At 43.5% G+C, this 20,131-nt stretch overlaps 1 protein-coding gene and 1 pseudogene across 2 annotated transcripts in view; both read left to right on the forward strand.

Moving 5' to 3' along the window:
- Positions 1-5,101: 5,101 nt before the first annotated feature.
- On the forward strand, positions 5,102-5,821 carry LOC120868687 (annotated as a pseudogene).
- A 10,678-nt stretch (positions 5,822-16,499) lies between these two features.
- Positions 16,500-20,131, forward strand: part of PIGU (phosphatidylinositol glycan anchor biosynthesis class U) — a 94,261-nt gene continuing 90,629 nt past the window's right edge. Inside the window, exons 1-2 of one of the 2 annotated variants that reach the window (XM_040247492.1) lie at positions 16,500-16,680; positions 19,614-19,678. In XM_040247492.1, coding sequence (XP_040103426.1) covers positions 16,551-16,680; positions 19,614-19,678 — 195 coding nt within the window. In that variant the 5' untranslated portion in view covers positions 16,500-16,550. The remainder of the gene's footprint in view (positions 16,681-19,613; positions 19,679-20,131) is intronic. The other variant, XM_040247493.1, reaches the window with a different exon arrangement.

A 20,131-nucleotide genomic window follows, 5' to 3' on the forward strand; every position in this document is an offset into this window, starting at 1 on the left:
ATTCTCTCAAAATGTAGGACTTCCCTGGGGGTCCAGTGGTTTGGAATCTGCCTGCCAATGTAGGGGACATGGGTTCGATCCCTGGTCCAGGAAGACCCCACATGCCACAAGGCAGCTAAGCCTGTGGGCCACACTATTGAAGCCTGCATGCCCTAGAGCCTGTGCTCTGCAACAAGAGAAGCCACCGCAGTGAGAAGCCCATACACTGCAACTAGATAAGCCCCCTACTTGCTGCAACTAGAGAAAGCCTGTGCACAGCAACAAAGACTCAGCACAGCCAAAAATAAATAAAAATAAATGTTTAAAAAAGATATCATGCTTTACAGAAGAAACCAGAAGCAAAAGAGTACATGCCATAGGATTCCATTGTAAGAATATCTAGAACAGGCAAAAGTAATACATATGGACAGGAAGCAGATCCATAGCTTCCTGGGGATGAGCGGATAGACTGACTACAAAGGGGAGTGAGGGAGCTTTCTAGAGTGGTAGAAGTGTTCTGTTTTGATTGTGGGATGGTAGGGTATATATATTTGTCAAAATTGATTATACCTCAAAAAAGTGATTTAAAAGAAAAAAAAGCAACACTGAAATATATTTACTCAATTTAGTTAAGAAAATACAATGTGACCACTGACCTACATGCACAGTCAACTCGCACCAGCTCCTCTGAGTTTGCTGCTGCTGCTGCTGCTAAGTCGCTTCAGTCGTGTCCAACTCTGTCCGACCCCAGAGATGACAGCCCACCAGGCTCCTCCATCCCTGGGATTCTCCAAGCAAGAACACTGGAGCCATTCATAACTCCCAGGTCACAGGCTTGCATCTCTGAGATGAAGTCGTCACAGATTTTGGTCAGAACATCATTTCCTTTAGACTTTTGTTCACTGTGTCATGACCACGGCTCCTGACTTGGATGGGATTACAAAGCTGGTGACTAATACCTCTTCACTGTCTATCCAGGAGCTGTGTTAACTTGCTAGATTGGATTTTTCTTGGAGGGACTATCAAAGCTTTTTAATTTGTGCCCTTTAAAAAAGAAAAAAAAAAAGCATTTGTACAAGTAATAATAACCATGGCTAACATTGCTTGCTCGCTTTCTCTGTTCCAGGAGATGTTCTAAAGGTTTTGCATGTAACATCTCAATATAGATTCACTACTGTCCTTTGAAGAAGATCCTTTTGTGGTCCCATCTTGCAGGTTTTGGAACTCAGGCATGGAGACTTTGAGTTATCTGCTGGAGGTCTGACAGAAAATTCTCCCCTACAGTAGAGCCTGGCAGGCTGCAGTCCACAGGGTCACACAGTGTCAGCCATGACTAAAGCAACTTAGCACGCATACACAAATGACAGATGGATATGAACCCTATCGGCCTGACTCCAGAGTCCATATAGCTCTTAAGTGCTATATGGTAATGCTATACAGCATTACCTATAAAATGACCTAAGAGTGACAGCAAAACCCTTTTGCCTCAGGATCCCTTCCTCACTACCGCCAGAAATTCCACCATTGGTCCTCCCTCACAGTTAAGCATTGCCTTTTTTTTTTTTTTTTAAATCTTTTGGCCATGCCTTGTGGCATGTGGGATCTTAGTCCCCTGACCAGGGATTGAACTTGTGCCCCCTGCATTGGCAGCCTGGAGTCTTAACCATTGGACCACCAGGGAAGTTCCCAAGCCTTGCCCTCTCTAGATGCCTCCTAAAATGCAACTAGTCAAGAGAAAGGGAGCACTCACTCCCTACCCATATAGTTAAATGGATTTTCCAGACGCCTTCTATCCACTGAGCGTTCTGAGAAAAACACAGATTGGGAGGTGGGAAGAAGGGTGATGGGGCATTGAAGGGGAGACCAGAGAGGTAAGATGCTAGAGCCAGGTGTCCCAAGTTTCCTGGGCTGACCCTGCTCAACCTCACATCAATGAGACCCTGTGAAAATATGACCCTACAGTCAGTCAGCTCTGAAGACCAGAGACCCCCAGACACTGGAGACAGGGAGCCATGTAGGTAAGAGGTGACAGGAGAAGCTCTCTAGATGACGCTGGGTGTAACCTGGGTGCCCCAATCTGAGCCAGGGTGTCCTTAGGGAAGGCAGGTGGGACAAATGGCATGAGGTGAATCCTTCTCTCAGAAAGGAGGGGGTCAGCCTCATTCCTTTGCCTGGGGGTGTGGGTAGTTGCATTCTATCCACCTGAAGTCTATTTTTAAAAAACATTTATTTATTTGTCTCTTCATTCCAGTACGTGAGCTTAGTTGCCTCACAGCATGTGGGATCTTAGTTCCCCTATCAGGGATCAAACCTGCGTCCCTTGCATTGGCAGACAGATTCCTAGCCACTAGACCACCAGGAAAATATCCTGAAGTCTATTTTTAAAAATTAAAATGTATTTAAGGACTTCCCTGGTAATCCAGTGGTTAAGACTCCATGTTTCCACTGCAGAAGGTGCAGGTTCTGTCCCTAATCAGGAAACTAGGGTCCCACATGCCACATGGTGAAGTCAGAAAATAACAAAATTTTTGAATTAAAATGTATCTTAAATGATGCAACAATTTATATAAAGTATTATATAAAACACAAGCAGACTTTGTAATTTTAAAAAAAGTATAAAAAACAAAAACAAAATAAAGTCAGGGGCACCCTTGACCGCCCCTCGTCCCATCCCAGAGACCTTCCACTACTGCTCCTCATTTGGAGTTTTCCTTGTTTCTACACAACACATGTATGTACACACAGGAAGTGTATTGTTTCAAAGGGCTTGTTTTGCTTCTAGTTTTAAAAGCACTATGCTTTAAAAAATTTTATGAGCTGACAATTACAGGGACAGAGATCAAAATTCCAAAGGTTCAATAGGGAAAACAGTGAAAAGTGGTGTCCCTCTCTTCTCTGTTCCCAATTGTCTCTTTACTCCCCTAAAGGCAACTACCAATTCTAGCTTCTTATAATTCCTTCCAGAGATAGTCTAGCATTTAAAACTCAATGTGTAAATACGTATATGTATTTTCCAAAGAAAGACTCTTCTGCACCTTGTTTTTCTTCATTTATAGTATATTTTTCAGACTTTTTAAAATCAGTATGGAAAATAACCTCCTTCTTTTTCACATATACATGGTATCCCATTATATTTATGCACAATATTTATCCAGTCCCCTATGGAAAAAAAAAGTTGTTTCTAATATTTTATTACAAACAATGCTGCAATTAAATATTTTATCCATTATTTTGCCTATTTATTTGTAAGATGAATGCCTATTAGTGGGGATTAGTCAGCTGAGGTTATTTTAAAAGTTTAAATAGTATTTTAAAAGTTGATAAAAACTGCCAAATAGCCTTCAGGATGCACCAATTTATACTGCTTATGAGTTTGTTTGTTTCTTTGTTAGTATGTCATATGATATACTCTGTCCTGCAGACTCACATTTTTCACTCAGTAATATGACACTGGAGTTCTACTTACGTCAATATGCTTAGGTCTTCCTCATTAAAAACAAAGACCATCTTACAATTTCCCACTGCTATGGCTGTGGAAAGTTTATTTAGTTGAACATATATTGATGGACATTTGGTTGGGTTTCAATTTTTGCTTCCACAAACAATGCTGCAGTAACTCTTCTTGTATTAATATGAATAGAATAGATTCAGAGAAGTAAACTGCAAGATTGATAGTTATACATACTTAAAATTTCAATAGACGCTGTCAAGTTGCTCCTCCAAAATGTCATGGCAGTTTAGACGTCCACTAACAGTGCATGAGAACTTTGTGTGTGCTCACTCAGTTGTGTCCGACTCTTTGTGACCCTTGGACTGTAGCCCACCAGGCTCCTCTGACCATGGAATTTGCCAAGCAAAAATACTGGAGTGTGTTGCCATTTCCTACTCCAGGGGATCTTCCTAACCCAGGGATCGAACCCACGTCTCTGGCGTCTCCTGAAGCGGTAGGCAGATTCTTTACCACTGCGTCACCTGCTCTTGAACCTGCCCATGTGCTTTCTCCTGGAACAAAACTCAAAGTACGGGTTATCACTGGGATCATCCAGACCCTGAGCCCTACTCTGCAGAATCTGAATGGGTAAGCCAAGTGTTGGGAAGAATAAACACAGAAAGGGGGCAGGGCTGTCCCCCACTAGCCAGATAGTCACCCAGGTAACACAACTCTCTCCAAAGGAAAGATTACTTTGGGAGTGGGAGAAACTGAGCTCCCCATCAATAGGGGTGTTTGAACGGAAGTTTGGTATCAACAAATGCCCTGAGCTTCTACTCTGTGTGAAGTCTCTTAGATGGGTGTCTTAAGCCGGAGATGAGTCAGACCCTGTCTCTGCCCTCTCAGGGCTTGATACTCATGGAGAAAATAGACAAGTAAACAGACAGTGACAATTCTGTCTACTAACTATTGAGTTGGACTTCCTTTTCTGATAATATCTGGAACTTCCTGCTACACAGCACATGGAACTGCTGGAGATAAAAACAATAAACATCCTTTTAAATGCACAAATGGACCTGCAACCATTTGGGTTTTAATAGACATTTGGGGGAGATGAAGGCTTTGACTTACATGAAGTTAAGGGTTGTAACTGAGATCCTTGATAAACCTAGGACACTTAAAGGGCTGTACCAACAGTGAAAGTGCAGACTAGGGGAAAACAAGCAAATGTCTGAGTACAGAAGACAAAAGAAGACAAAAAGAATATATGTCCTTAGCCAAGAAGACAAAAGGGATATAGGTCCAAACAAACTAGTCTTTGGATGGGGTAAAGAAACTATCTTTAAGAATTTGAAATTGCATGCTTGTCCTTGATGAAAATGAGGTGATGAATGTGGGGTTCATATTTACATACCTGCATATCTAGGAAACGCCAAGGCTGAGAAATTAACATTTAAGGAGATCTACTCCAAAAGTACCTCTCAGATTCCTGGCAGAAACTAATGCAAATCTTCTCCAGATCTCCTCCAGGGACCCTCTTCCTCCCCCAATCATTGCAGGTTACACAGAGTTCCTATATATAGAGCCCTTCCAAACAGCTAATAATCCACAAGGAAACAACTGCTAAAGTATACAAGGAAACAATCCATCATGAGTAAGGTTCAGTAGACATAGCAATATTGGTGCAGGAAGATGGCAGCCACCTTAGCAGCTGCTCTGGGAGAGGGGCCAGCACCAGTCTGGGGGCCCAAGGCCATTGCCTCTGACTGGGAAAACCAGGAAGTCTCCACAGGGATCCCTATCATGGCCGTGCAATTTGATGGGAACATGATTCTAGAAGCCAACTTCAGAACAACCACGGAGTCATACACCACCAATCGAGTGACTGACAAGCTGACCCCTATTCACGGTGGTACTTTCTGTTGCCACTCAGGCTCAGCAGCTGATACTCAGACAGAAGCCGATGCAGTCGCTTATCAGCTTGGTTTGCACAGTGTTGAGCTGACTGAGCCTCCACTGGTACACACGGCGGCCAGCCTCCTTAAGGAGATGTGTTACCGATACCGAAAAGACCTGATGGCAGGAATCATCACCGAGGGCTGGGACTCCCAAGAAGGGGGACAGGTGTTCTCAGTACCTATGGAGGGTGTGATGGTAAGGTAGGCCCTCACCATCGGGGACTCCGGGAGCTCTTATATCTGTGGCTATGTTGAGGCTACCTACTGGGAAGGCATGACAAAGAAAGAATGTCTGCAATCCACTGCCAATACTCTGTCTTTGGCCATGAAACAGGACGGTTCCAGCAGCAGCGTGATCCACCTGGCAGCTACTGCAGAATCAGGGATAGAATGGAAGGTTCTTCTGGGAGACGAGATTGTCCAATTAACCATTGCCACTTTATCACCTCTCTGAATCCTGGGGTTCTAGTATACAATAGGAGATACCCCATACTGCTGCAAAATTCAATAAACAGGTTGTCACTGAGGAAAAAAAAGATTCAGTAGACAAAATGCACAGAAGAATAAGACTCCTACATACTTCAGATAACAGAATTATCAGATAGTGATCATTGAGTGCAGGTTAGAGGTAGCTGCTAAGTGCTTTGGAAGCATACTGAAAGAACAGATTCCTTGATGAAATCAAAGTCTTCACAGAGAAGGAGACTAAGAATAAGCTTTGACGGATAAGTGGAACTTTGCCAAACGAGGACAAATGCTGTTGGGATGTACAAAGTATAATGTACCAAGGGCATGATCATTGATAGTTTATTTTTTCTGATGCAAATAGGGCAGAAAAGTGAGGGATGAGGCAAAGGAGGTAGGTAGGGGGATAGATCATGTTGGCCCTTGTAAGCAGTCTTACAAGGAGACTTTGGTTTCTTTTTAATATTTATTTATTTTTATTTGGCTTTGCTGGGTCTTAGTTGTGCCATGTGGGATCTAGTTCCTTAAAAGAAAGTTAGTTGCTCAGTCGGGTCTGACTCTTTGCGACCGCATGGACTATAACCCACCAGGCTCCTCTGTGCATGGAATTTTCCAGGCAAGAATACTGGAGAGGGTTGCCATTTCCTTCTCCAGGGATCTTCCTGATCCAGAGACTGAATCCAGGTCTCTTGAGTTGCAGGCAGATTCTTTACCATTCAAATCACCAAGGAAACCCTGGTTCTTTGACCAGGGATCAAACCCGGGCCCCCTGAATTGGAAGAACAGTCTTAGCCACTAGACCATTAGGGAAGTCCCATGGCTTTAAGTGTAGAATAGATTTAAGTGTAAAAGAAAACCAGTGAAGGATTTTAAGTGAGGGGTTAGTGATATTCACTTGTCCCTTCATTCATTCAGTTAATAAATGTCATGGAGGGTGGCAGCAGGTGACCAGTCAAGAGAGAACAGCAGCTACATGTGTAGGTGAGAAATGCTAGTGGCTTAGGTTAGAGTGGTGGCAGTGAAGATAGAGAGTAGGTAGATTTGACTGATATTTAGGTCAAAGCTTGAAAGTATATAAGGGATTGCAAAGTGGGAGGTATCAAGGCTTATTCACTTCTTCACTTCACTTCATAGATATAGATAAGAAGTGAAGTGAAGTGAAGTCGCTCAGTCGTGTCTGACTCTTTGCAACCCCACGGACGGCAGCCTCCCAGGCTCCTCCCTCCATGGGATTTTCCAGGCAAGAGTACTGGAGTGGGTTGCCACTTCCTTCTCCAGGGGATCTTCCCGACCAAGGGATCGAACCCAGGTCTCCTGCATTGCAGGCAGACGCTTTGACCTCTGAGCCACCAGGAGGAGCATCTATATCTATACCTACCTATATCTATTTTACACTTAAATCTATTCTACACTTAAATCTAGAACCAATCTAGAACTTATCTGTTGTTTTGATTTCAAGTGACTAACGACTGAACTCAAGCTAGAGTAAATTAGAAAAGGAAATTGGTGAAATGTCCATCAATAATTGCTGCAGGGACTTCCCTGTGGCTCAGTGGTTAAGAATCTGCCTGCCAGTGCAGGCGACACGGGTTCAATCCCTGATCCAGGATGATCCCATATACCATGGGGCTATTAAATCCATGCACCACAACTACTGAGCCTGCCTGCTCTGGAGCCTTCTAGCTCCAACTGCCAAAGCCCATGTACCTAGAGCCCGTGCTGCCCAACAAGATAAGCCACCACAATGAGAAACCCACAGGCCACAAGGAAGAGCCCCTGTCCGCTGCACTTAGAGAAAGCCCACACAGTAATGAAGACCCAGAGCAGCCAAAAGTAAATACATATTAAAAAAAAAAATTGCTGTAGACAAGGATTGATTCCGTGGCTCAAATAATGGAACTGAGAGCCAGTCTTTTCTAATTTTTCCAAAGCACTTCCTAGGAATTAGCTTAATTCTTGAAGGCCCTCTCCTTCCCCATGTGATACTATTGGGGAAGGTCCTGCCAGGACACCACGGTTACCCTGCGTACATTCATTCATATAGGGCACACTGGCAAAAATTTGAGCAGCTTATCTAAGTCTTGGCAGAATGGCTAGTGATCCTTCCAGAACATGAGAGAGTGGAAGGCTTGTAAGGTAATGAGAGCATCTTCCACTTGCCTCCCTGTCTCCCATGGGAGGCTGCCCTGAGACAGTTTTCTTATTGCTTCCCAGGTTCTGATGAGCTGTAGGACTTTCTTCCCTACTCTACTCAGAATGGTGTTGCAGAATATAATACTGCTCCAGAATTGGCTTTTCAGCAATAGGGTGCCCTACACTCATGTTGCAGTTGTTCAGCCTCTTTTGTTTCAGTGTCATCCTTTTTGGTGTGTAGAGCAAGGGTCATGGAAACCTGGCTTATTCTTCTTGCTGACTATGTACGTAATAAACTGATTCAACTGAAAACTGGTTCATTGTATCTTGACCAGTAGAATCAGTCAGGCCTTAGTTGTGGCCTTATCTTATTTTATCTTAAGCTACCAGCTGCTCCTGGGTCTGGGTGCTTCCAAGCTCAAACTTAGCAGAAAAGAAAAAGCCATTGCCCAAATGACTCAATGCAAGATTCCAGAACTGAGTCTTGTTGACTCTGATTGACCTGACTTGGGTCATGTACTCATGCCTGCACCAATTACTGTGGCTAAGGATGTAGGATGTATTGGTCAGTTAAAGCCATTTAGGGCCCATTCCTGAAAATGGGGGGTGAGGTCAATCTTACTCAGATCACATGGCTGAAAATTCAGGGTCCTGTTTGGAAAAGGGAAAGGAAGAATGGATTCTAGAAAGCAGTAAACAAAGCCCGCTATACCCATCTTCTTTCCCAGAGCAGCAGTGTGTACTTGGGGGAAGGGCATGCAGGGTCTGGATGCATAATTGGGGGAGGGATGGCTCCTTTAAGGAGGATAAAGGTTCAGAGAGAAGAGGCTGGGGGAAGCAGAGTCAATTTTAGCCTTTGGAGGCCTAGTTTATAACTCGGTCTTCCTAACAGGATGACTTTTGCAATGGTGGGTATTTGTGGTAGGGGACAGGAAGGAAATTGAGAGGTCTTAAGGTAGCAGGTACCAGAAATCTGTCCTCAGGGCACTATGTAAGACCAGATCTCTGGTTCCTTTTGGGCCTTTATAATACTTGGGTCCAAGGGTTGAGGAGGGAACAGGTATGGATTTCCCAAGGGGCTATACCAGAGACCCAGCCCAGGAACAAGAGGCAGCTGGTAGCTAGTATAGGAAACAGATGTTGAGAACCCTGCTTTCTGGGACCAGTATCCCCACTGACTCGGTGTGCAACAGTTTGGTGAGTCATGAATTTCCTTGCCTGGCTGGTTACCATGTCACATAATGGCAGCTACTCATCAGGCAGCCAGGGAGGGGAAAAGCTTTCAGTTGTGTTTGCTTGTCGCTATCTCTCTCTCTATCTCTATCTATATATAGGGGCTATTTGTTGTGGCTTGTGGACTTCTCTGTTGCAGTGCACATGCTCTAGAGCTAGAGGGCTCAGTAGTTGCCACACACAGGCATAGCTGCCCCTTGGCATGTGGGATCTTAGTTTCCTGACCAGGGATCAAACCCACATCCCCTGCATTGGAAGGTGGATTCTTAACCACTGGACCATTAGGGAAGTCCTCCTTCAGCTTCAGTTGTGTAAAAGATTTAGAGATTTTATCTACTCCTCAATCTGAGATTTTTTTGCTCTCAGTTTCTGTCTCAATTTTTTATTAATGAATGTCTCAGACTTTTATAAAAGCCAGGGTTTGAGTGCCAGGCATAAGAAATAGGGGAATTTGGGAAACAATTGATCAATGCTACCTCCAAAATATCTCTTGAATCCACCCACTTCTCTCTACCCTCCTGAGCCAAGCTACTGTCTGCATTCACCTGGTTAACTGGGCAGCCTCCTCACTGGTCTCCCTGCCGCCACTCCTCACTCCTTCCATCCATTCTTCACTCAGTAGCCAGATGGCTATTATTTTAAAAATCTAAACTGTAATCATGTTCCAACTTTCCTTGAAACTCTTTAGTGGACTTCCCATTGCTCTTAGATGAAAAGTCCAATTCAGTATTATGTTTTACAAAGGCTATTTAAAAAATATTTATCTTTATTTATATTTAAATTTTGGAGAAGGCAATGGCACCCCACTCCAGCACTCTTGCCTGGACAATCCCATGGACATATTTAAATTTGGCTAATCCCATGGACATATTTTGCAGGACCTTGGATCTTCACTGTGCATGAGGGACAGAATCTTTTAGTTGCAGCATGAAGGATCTTTAGTAGAGCATATGAACTCTTAGTTGTGGCACACAGGATCTAGTTCCCTGATCAGGGATCAAACCTGGGCCCCCTGAATTGGGAGCTTGGAGTCTTAGCCGTTGGACCATCAGGGAAGTCCCTACAAAGGCCATTTGACTCTTATGTATTCCTCCAGTCATTTTACTCCTACACTGACCTCCCTCATTGCAAGCACATTGTAACCTTAGTCCCCTCTTCTCCATACACACAACTCACCATAGCGAGTTCTTTACAGCAAGAGCTCCTTCTCATCCTTTTAGATCTCAGCTTAAATATCACCTCCTCAAACAGGCTTTCCTTAACGATCCAGTTTAGTCTACAGTATGTCCTCTGCTATTCATCATCATTGATCCAGATCTGTTGCCCTCATTAGTCTAATCATAACCTCGAATTATTTTATTTGTCTTAATGCTCTTATTCTGTATCACTTCCTGCTAGACTAAAAACTCCAGCATGGGAGAGACAGTGCCTACGTTTCTCAGCAGCATTATTAGTGGATTTGTTGTTGTTGGTTAATCGCTCGGTCATGTCTGACTCTTTGTGACCCCATGGACTGAAGCCTGCCAGGCTTCTCTGTCCCATGGGACCTCCCAGGCAAGGACATTGGAGTGGGTTGCCATTTCTTGCTTCAGGGGATCTTCCTGACCCAGGGATCAAACCAAATCTCCTGTAAGTCTCCTGCATTGCAGGTGGATTCTTTACTGCTGAGCCACTGGGGAAACCCTTATAGGTGGATATTTGCTCCTTTTCCCCCTTATCCAGCATCCAATCACCTTTTGTGTTGTTGTTGAAGAAAAGTTGTGACCAACCTGGAGAGCATATTAAAAAGCAGAGACACTATTTTGCCAACAAAGGTCCATCTAGTCAAAGCTATGGTTTTTCCAGTAGTCACGTATGGATGTGAGAGCTGGACTATAAAGCAAGCTGAGTGCTGAAGAATTGATGCTTTTGAACTGTGGTGTTGGGAAGACTCTTGAGAGTCCCTTGGACAGCAAGGAGATCCAACCAGTCCATCCTAAAGGAAATTGGTCCTGAATATTCATTGGAAGGACTGATGCTGAAGCTGAAACTCCAATACTTAGGCCACCTGATTCGAAGAACTGACTCACTGGAAAAGACTCTGATGCTGGGAAAGATTGAAGGCAGGAGGAGAAGGGGATGACAGAGGATAAGATGGTTGGATGACATCAACCAATGGACATGAGTTTGAGTAAACTCTGGGAGGTGGCAGTGGACAGTGAGGAGTTGTGTCCGACTCTTTGTGACCCCATGGACTGCAGCATATCCTGACCTTCACTATTTCCCACAGTTTGCCCAAACTCATGTCCATTGAGTCAGTGATGCCATCCAACTATCTCATGCTCTGTTGCCCCCTTCTCCTGCCCTCAATCTTTCCCAGCGTCAGGGTCTTTTCCAATGAATCAGCTCTTTGCATCAGGTGGCCAAAGTATTGGAGCTTTAGTTTCAGCATCAGTCCTTCCAATGAATATTCAGGGTTGTTTTCCATTGGGATAGACTGGTTTGATTTCCTTGCTGTCCAAGGGACTCTCAAGAGTCTTCTTCAGCACCACAGTTCAAAAGAATAAATTCTTCAGTGCTCAGCCTTCTTTATGGTCCAACTCTCACATCTGCACATGACTACAGGAAAAACCATAGCTTTGAGTATACATACCTTTGTCAGCAATCATCTTTTACCTTCACCCAAAAGATTTCACTGAATTGCCTTCAGGATGTACTGTCCTAAGGCAAATACAATCAATTCATGATCTGTATTCTCACAGATTCTTTTTTCTTGCTGCCCTACACACAGCCAAGAGGTAGGTACAGGACCTAATCTCAGTTAATCCCATGCTCTGTCCAAGAACTTTGGCCTTCTTTTTTTTTTTTTTTTTCGGCTGTGCTGGGTCTTTGTTACATTGGTTCTTCATTGAGGCTCTCAGGCTCAGTAGCTGTAGCATGTGGGATCTTAGCTCCCAAGCCAGGGATTGAACCCAAGTCTCCTGCATTAGAAGGCAGATTCTTACTGGGGAGGTCCCAGAATTGTGACTCTTGAATGGCACAATGCAAGGTCATTAAAAACGGGTTGAAGTTCACTCATTTCAGTGGTGGTACCTGGTAGTCTTGACAGCTACCCAGGCTTTGTGTTGCTGCCTACTTGAGTCCTGATATTCCAAGTCTGGTTCCTTAGGCTTCTTTTTGATCCTGTTGAGCTCTCTCACAGCCTCCTAGTTAATTTCCTTTAGGTTAAAGATGGCCAGAGTCAGTCTGCTATTGGGAGTACAAAAAAATATGGACCTGATAGATTGTACTTCCATAATCTAGTGCAGGATCTGGCAATGGTGAGTATTTAATAAGTGCTAAAGAAAAAGCTACCTGGGTATATGGCTTAAGGCTGATGACTCAGAGCCCCAGTTCCTTCTTCTCTAGGCAACCCACACATCATCTAGGATCTCAGGAAAGATATCACCTTGTTTGTTCCTTTATTATTTCCCTCCTTTCAATTCTCTACCCTTCCTTCTCAGCTACAGCAACAATACAACCCAATCTAATGAATCATGGTTCTGCCACTTATTAGCTGTGTGACCCCAAACAAACTAAATCTCTTTTTGTCTCAGTTTCCTCATCCATGTGTGGTGATTGGGAAATTACAGGAACTGTACTGTATGTGTGTGTGTATGTATTTGTTTAACTACCATGTAGCTTGGTGGAAAAAAGAATCTACCTGCCAAGCAGGAGACACAAATTTGATCCCTGAGTTGGGAAGATCCCCTGGAGAAGGGAATGGCAACCTACTCCAGTATTCTCACCTGGAAAGTCCCTTGGACAGAGGAACTTGGCTGGCTTTTTTTTATATTAGTTTATGTATTTGGCTGCAGTTAGCTGGGGCACTCAGGTTAGTTGCAGCATAGGGGATCTTTAGTTTTGGCTTGTCAGTTCTAGTTCCCTGACTGGGCCCCCTGTTTTGGGAGCACAAAGTCAGCCACTGGACCACCAGGGAAGTCCCTAGCATAATGTTTTTAAGTTTCATTCATATTGTAGCATGTATCGGTACTTCATTATTATTATTTTCTCAATTATAGTCCATTGTATAGATATAGCACATCTTGTTTTTCTATCCACAGGAAAACAAAATATTCAGGGTTGATAATTGTTTCCACTTTGGGGCTATTCTATGTAATAGCTATGAATAAACTATGAACATTTGTGCACAAGTTTCTTTGTGGACATACGTTTCATTTCTCTTGGACATATAGCTAGGGGTTGAATTGATGGGTCATATAGCTAAGCTATTTAAAAATCCTAAAGGACGATGCTGTTAAAGTGCTGCACTCACTATTTCAGCAAATTTGGAAAACTCAGCAGTGGCCACAGGACTGGAAAAGGTGTTTTCATTCCAATCCCAAAGAAAGGCAACGCCAAAGAACGTTCAAACTATCATACAATTATGCTCATTTCACAAACTAGCAAGGTAGTGATCAAAATACTTCAAGCTAGGCTTCAGCAGTATGTGAACTGAGAACTTCCAGATGTACAAGGTGGATTTAGAAAAGGCAGAGGAATGAGAGATCAAATTGCCAACATACGTTAGATCATAGAGAAAGCAAGAGAATTCCAGAAAAACATCTACTTCTGCTTCTTTGATTACACTAAAGCCTTCAACTGTGGATTACAAACTTCCCAGGTGGTGTTAGTGGTAAACCCCCCCACCCCACCTGCCAATGCAGGAGACATAACAGATCTGGGTTCGATCCTTGGGTCGGGAAGATCCCCTGGAGGAGGAAATGGCAATCTACTCTAGTATTCAGGCCTGGAGAATTCTGGCAATATTCCTGTCTGGAGAATGGACAGTCCATTGGAGAATGGGCAGTCCATATGTCCAGTGGACATGTCTGCAAAGAGTCGGACATGACTGAAGCGAATTAGCATGCACGTGGAAAATTCTTAAAGGAATGGGAATACCAGATCACCTTACTTGTCTCCTGATAACCTGTATGCAGGTAAAGAAGCAACAATCAAAACTGGACATGGAACAACAGACTGGTTCAAAATTGAGAAAGCAATATGTCAAGGCTGTATATCGCTATCCTGCTTCTCTAACTTATATGCAGAATACATCATATGAAATGCTGAGCTGGATGAATCACAAGCTGGAATCAAAATTGCTGGGAGAGATACCAACAACCTCAGGTATGCAGAATGACACCACTCTAATGCCAGAAAGTGAAGAAGAACTAAAGAGCCTCTTGATGCGGGTGAAAGAGAAGAGTGAAAAAGCTGGTTTAAACTCAGCATTCAGAAAACTAAGATCATGGCATCTGGACCCATCACTTAATGGCAAATAGATGTGGGAAAAGGGGAAATAACAATAGATTTTGTTTTCTTGGGGTTCAAAATCACTGTGGATGGTGAATGCAGACATCAAATTAAAAGACGCTTGCTCCTTGAAAGAAAAGCTATGACAAACTTAGTGTATTAAAAAGCAGAGACTTCACTCTGACATCTAAGGCTCGTGAAGTCAAAGCCATGGTTTTCCAGTAGTCACGTAGGGGTGAGAGATCTGGACAATAAAAAAGGTTGAGTACCGAAGAATTAATGCCTTCTAACGGTGGTGCTGGAGAAGACTCTTGAGAGTCCCTTGGAGTGCAAGGAGATCAAACTAGTTCATCCTAAAGGAAGTCAACCCTGAATATTTATTGGAAGGATTGATGATGAAGCTTAAGCTCCAATACTTTGGCTACCTGATGTGAACAGTGGACTCACTGGAAAAGACCCTGATGCTGGGAAAGACTGAGGGCAGGAGGAGATGGCAGGATGGCATCATGGACCCAATGGACATGAGTTGGAGCAAACTCCCAGAGATAGCGAAGGACAGGCATGCTTCGGTCCATGGGGTCACAGAGTTGGAGGGGATTTAGGGACTGAACAACAACAAACTGTAGAATAAATCAATGAACACATATTTAATATTCTTTAAAAACATAAATCTGTGGAAAATTCTTCAAGAGATTGGAATACCAGACCACCTTACCTGCCTACTGAGAAATCTATATGCAGGTCAAGAATCAACAGTTAGAACTGGACATGGAACAACAGACTGGTTCCAAATAGGGAAAGGAGTACGTCAAGGCTGTATAATTGCCACCCTGTTTATTTAACTTCTATGCAGAGTACATCATGTGAAATGCCAGGCTGGATGAAGCACAAACTGGAATCAAGAGTGCTGGGAGAAATATCAATAACCTCAGATATGCAGATGATACCACCCTTATGGCAGAAAGCAAAGAACTAAAGAGCCTCTTGATGAAAGTGAAAGACAGTGAAAAAGTTGGCTTAAAACTTAACTTTCAGAAAACTAAGATCATGGCATCCAGTCCCATCACTTCATGGCAAATAGATGGGGAAACAATGGAAACAGTGACTGGCTTTATTTTGGGGGGCTCTAGAATCACTGCAGATGGTGACTGCAGCCATGAAATTAAGATGATTGCTCCTTGGAAGAAATGTTATGACCAACCTAGACAGCATATTAAAAAGCAGAGACAAAAAAAAAAAAGCAGAGACATTACTTTGCCAACAAAGGTCCATCTAGTCAAAGCTATGGTTTTTTCAGTAGTCACATATGGATGTGAGAGTTGGACTATAAAGAAAGCTGAGCACCAAAGAGTTGATGCTTTTGAATTGTGGTGTTGGGGAAGACTCTTGAGAGTTCCTTGGACTGCAAGAATATCCAACCAGTCCATTCTATAGGAAATCAGTCCTGAATAATCATTGGAAGGACTGATGCTGAAGCTTGGCTACCTGATGTGAAGAACATTGGAAAAGACCCTGATGCTGGGAAAGACTGAAGGCGGGAGGAGAAGCGGACGACAGAGGATGAGATGGCATCACCGACTCAATGGACATGAATTTGAGTACACTCCAGGAGTTGGTGATGGTCAGGGAGGTCTGGCTTGCTGCAGTCCATGGTGTCGCAGAGTCCGACACGACTGAGCGACTGAACTGACTGAAAAACATAAAAAAGAAAATTTTAAGCATTAAAAACATAGACATGAGTGAAACAAACGTCTTTTAAATCTCGTTCACAATCCTAGGACGACAATTGCCTTCACCTGTCTTCTTTCAGGAGCATTTCGTTCTCTGGGCGATTTACAGTTCACCTACTACCGTCAGAGACGTCGCCCAACCCTTTGAGGCGAGGTTGAAACGCCCTGCTTGCCGTCGTCCCGCCCCCATTTCGCCGCACGGCCTCCTGGGAGTGGTAGTCCCCAGCCTGGCCGCTCCGGCGATAGTAGCGAGGTGCGCCGGTCCGCTGAACTACAGGAGGCGGTACGCCCGTCCAGGCTCTTCCGACTCGCCTTTCCCTCCCCGCCTGCGCGCCCGCCCCAGCTATCATGGCGGCTCCCTTGGCCCTGCTGCTGGTGGTGGCCGTGACCGTGCGGGCGGCCTTGTTCCGCTCCAGTCTGGCCGAGTTCATCTCGGAGCGTGTGGAGGTGGTGTCCCCACTGAGCTCTTGGAAGAGAGGTGAGGCCACCGGCTCGAGTAGGCGGTCAGGTCCCGCCTGTGCGCTCCTGGCCTCCTTGAATGGAAGGCGGGAGCATTGGCCGCAAGCTCGATTCTGACGGAATTGACCCACTGAAGAGTACTTAGAGAAGGCGGGAGAGCGGGGCTGCTGGGAGGAGGGAGCGTGGGGCAGTGGTGAGGTTGGGGCCCTACTGGCTGGTCATCTACGGCGTGGGGATCTGAGGGGGTGTGTCCCACACGGGTTTCGAGCTGAGAGGCGTGATCTGAGGAAGGGTCAGGATGAGGGAAGTGCATGCTGGCTGGAGTGCATTTGGCGGGAGATTCGCACATGAATTTCCCTGGGGTGTGGGGTGGTGTGTGAGAGTAGCCCCAGTGCGGGGACCAATCCTGCCTAATGAGGAAAGGGTGTGAGTGAGTGTGTTTGGAAGCCTATTCTCCTTCTGGGACTTGCAGTGCAGTTTTTCCTACTGTGTCTTCCTAGGTCTTGGAGTTCTTTATCAAACATTGTTTTATATTAAAGGGACAGAATTTGGGCCAAAGGATCCACAGGCTAATGGGAGAAATAGGTAATTATAATCATTTGTGGAAAGTGTACTTCCTGTGTACATCCAGTTCCTTCCTTGGAGTTCTGATCTTGAAGAAAGGGTCCCCTCCTTTTCCAGTTTCTTAAGGCTATGGAATTTGAGCTAACTCTTGAAGGATGCAGAATTTGGAAAGGGCGATTAGAGAAAGGGAAGTTCCAGGTAGAAGATAAACAGGATCAAGAAATGTTGAAGGGAGTGAACATATCCGAAGTAGGTGAGTAATGGGATGGGGGAGAGGTTAGGGCCAGAGTTTGAAGATTTTCTAAAAAACTTCCTTCCTAAAGTATAATAAACCTAGAGCTCAAGAAATTTTTTACAAACTGTCTACATCCATTTAGACAGCACCCAGATCAACAAACAGAACAGCGCCACAGAAGTCCCCTTTCATGTTCTCAAACTTTGAATGCTAGAGTTTTAATATCCCATAGGTTCCCCGTTGACTCAGATGGTAAGGAATCTGCCTCAATGCAGGAGACTCAGATTTGATTCCTGGGTCAGGAAGATCCCCTGGAGAAGGGAATGGCAACGCACTCCATTATTCTTGCCTGGAAAATATCATGGACTGAGGAGCCTGGCAAGCTACAGTCTATGGGGTCACAACAGTCAGACATGACTTAGTGACTGAATCACCACTACCACCTTTTACCCAGCTTCTTCTCCTGCTAATATCCTACATAATCATAGTACAATGACCTAAACCAGAAATTAACATTGATACAATACCATTAACTAACCTATAGGATTTTTACCAGTTGTTCCACAAATGTCCTTTCTCTGGTCCAAGATCCCATCACGATCCCATATTGCATTTAATGGTTGTCTATCCTTAGTCTCTTCCTATCTGGGATACTTCCTCCTTCATGTTGTTGTTCAGTCACTCAGTTGTGTCTGACTCTTTGTGACCCCATGGACTATAGCAGGCCAGGCTTCCCTGTTCTTCACCATCACCCGGAGCTTGCTCAAACTCATGTCCATTGAGTCAGTGATGCCATCCAATCATCTTGTCCTCTGTCGTCCCCTTCTCCTCCTGCCTTCAATCTTTCCCAGGATCAGAGTCTTTTCCAGTGAGTCAGCCAGTTATTTTGTCTCTCAGTTTAGGTTTTCCTGATGTTTCCTCATGATGAGATTGAAGTTATGGTTTTTTTGGTAAGAACCACATTTTTGGCGTAAACACCACAGAAGTTTTTTTATCTCCATCATGATGAATCATGTCAGGAGGAACTTGATAATGTTAACTGGTCAGCATATTACTGGTGATATTAAGGTAGGTTACTTGAGAAAGATAGTGAATGCCAGGTTTACCTACATAAGTTTTTATTTTTCTCCTTGCAAATACTGTTTCCAGTCATATTTTCACCCACTAATTGTTAGTATCCATTATTGACACTTGCTTTTCATGATTATTACTGTGGGATCTGCCAAATGGTGATTATCTATTTTCATCCTTCCTCTACATTTGACATTTACACTTCTCTATAAGGAAGAGTTTTCTTTTCTCTTTTACCTGTTTATTTATTCAATTATTAATAGCAAAGTATGATTTCTAACTATAAAGTGCTTTTCTCCAGCCACTCATACATATATGTATACACTTCTTAATTCATTTACATAAATACCCATTAATGAAACATTAATGAAATATTAATTTTTAATATTTTAGTACTCTGAGCATAATAAGGAACATATTTCTTTGGGCACTTGTCCAGTTATTTCCCCTGATAAACTACCCTAAGAACAATCATTTCTGGATCAAGAGGCACACACTTAAAAATACATGTTGCTTGCAGAAAAGTTAATAACAAATGTCACTCAAACAGTCAGCATATGAGAGTGACTGCCCATTTTCCTATTCTGTGGACAACATTTCTCACAGCTTCTAATTTGTTATTTTGCTGTTTTTTGCAATGGAGCAGAATATGTGGAAGTGAAACACTTATTATTTATTTTTTTGGCAGGGGCTTGCAGAATCTTAGTTTTCTGCCCAGGGATTTAACCCGGGCCTCCGGCAGGAAAGTGCCAAGTCCATACCACCGGACCACCAGGGAATTTGCAAACAAAACCCTTTTTAGCATGGGTGGAATTTAGAAGAAGATTGAAGGAATGTTAAGGTTTAATATAAAATTTTTTCATAATGAGTGTTGCCCCACAATGAAAAGAGTTGCTCTGTAGGGAAGAAGGTTCACCATCATCTGAAATCAAGACTTAAAATCACTTGCTGGGAATGAGATAAAAGGGGGTTAGACAAATTGGGAAGCCCTTCTTGTTCTTGGGAGTATCTAGCACTTTGGTTTATGGCCAATCTGCATATGTCTCTAAAGTAAGAGTGAACTTGGATGTCTTACTTTTCAGTGGTTGAAGGCCTCTCACTGTTGGACTTGGGAGTGTCTCCTTATTCTGGAGCAGTATTTCATGAAGTAAGTGTTTTTGCTTTCTTTTTTGGGTACTAAGAGTATTTTATAGTCACAGATGCCAAATCTAACCTCTGTTTTGTACAAACATTTAAAAAGATCTATTTTTGAAAATCATTTTTAGAAACAGCCCTTTTTTTAGATGTCTTCTGCTTAAGAAGAAGGTTTCATAATTGCAGTGGAAATGATCCAGATTGTAATTTGGGGAAGCAGATGAGACTTCTGTGGAAGTTACCATTTTTGTTGGCAGATAAGTTGTAAATAGTTCGTAGTTCACGAATAGGTTATATGCTAATTGGCATGTAATTTGTTCTTTGGAACGTACTTTCCTGTGTCAACTGTGTCAGCAGTGTTGGTTTCTTGGAAAGCCCACCAAAGCCATTTATCCCATAAAGTTACTTAAGAATAGTAAAATCACTCTTAGGTCACCATCATCTCTTATTTGGGTTACTACAACAG

Source organism: Oryx dammah, unplaced genomic scaffold (assembly GCF_014754425.2).
Source record: "Oryx dammah isolate SB20612 unplaced genomic scaffold, SCBI_Odam_1.1 HiC_scaffold_10, whole genome shotgun sequence".
In the NCBI taxonomy this organism is placed as follows: Eukaryota; Metazoa; Chordata; class Mammalia; order Artiodactyla; family Bovidae; genus Oryx; species Oryx dammah.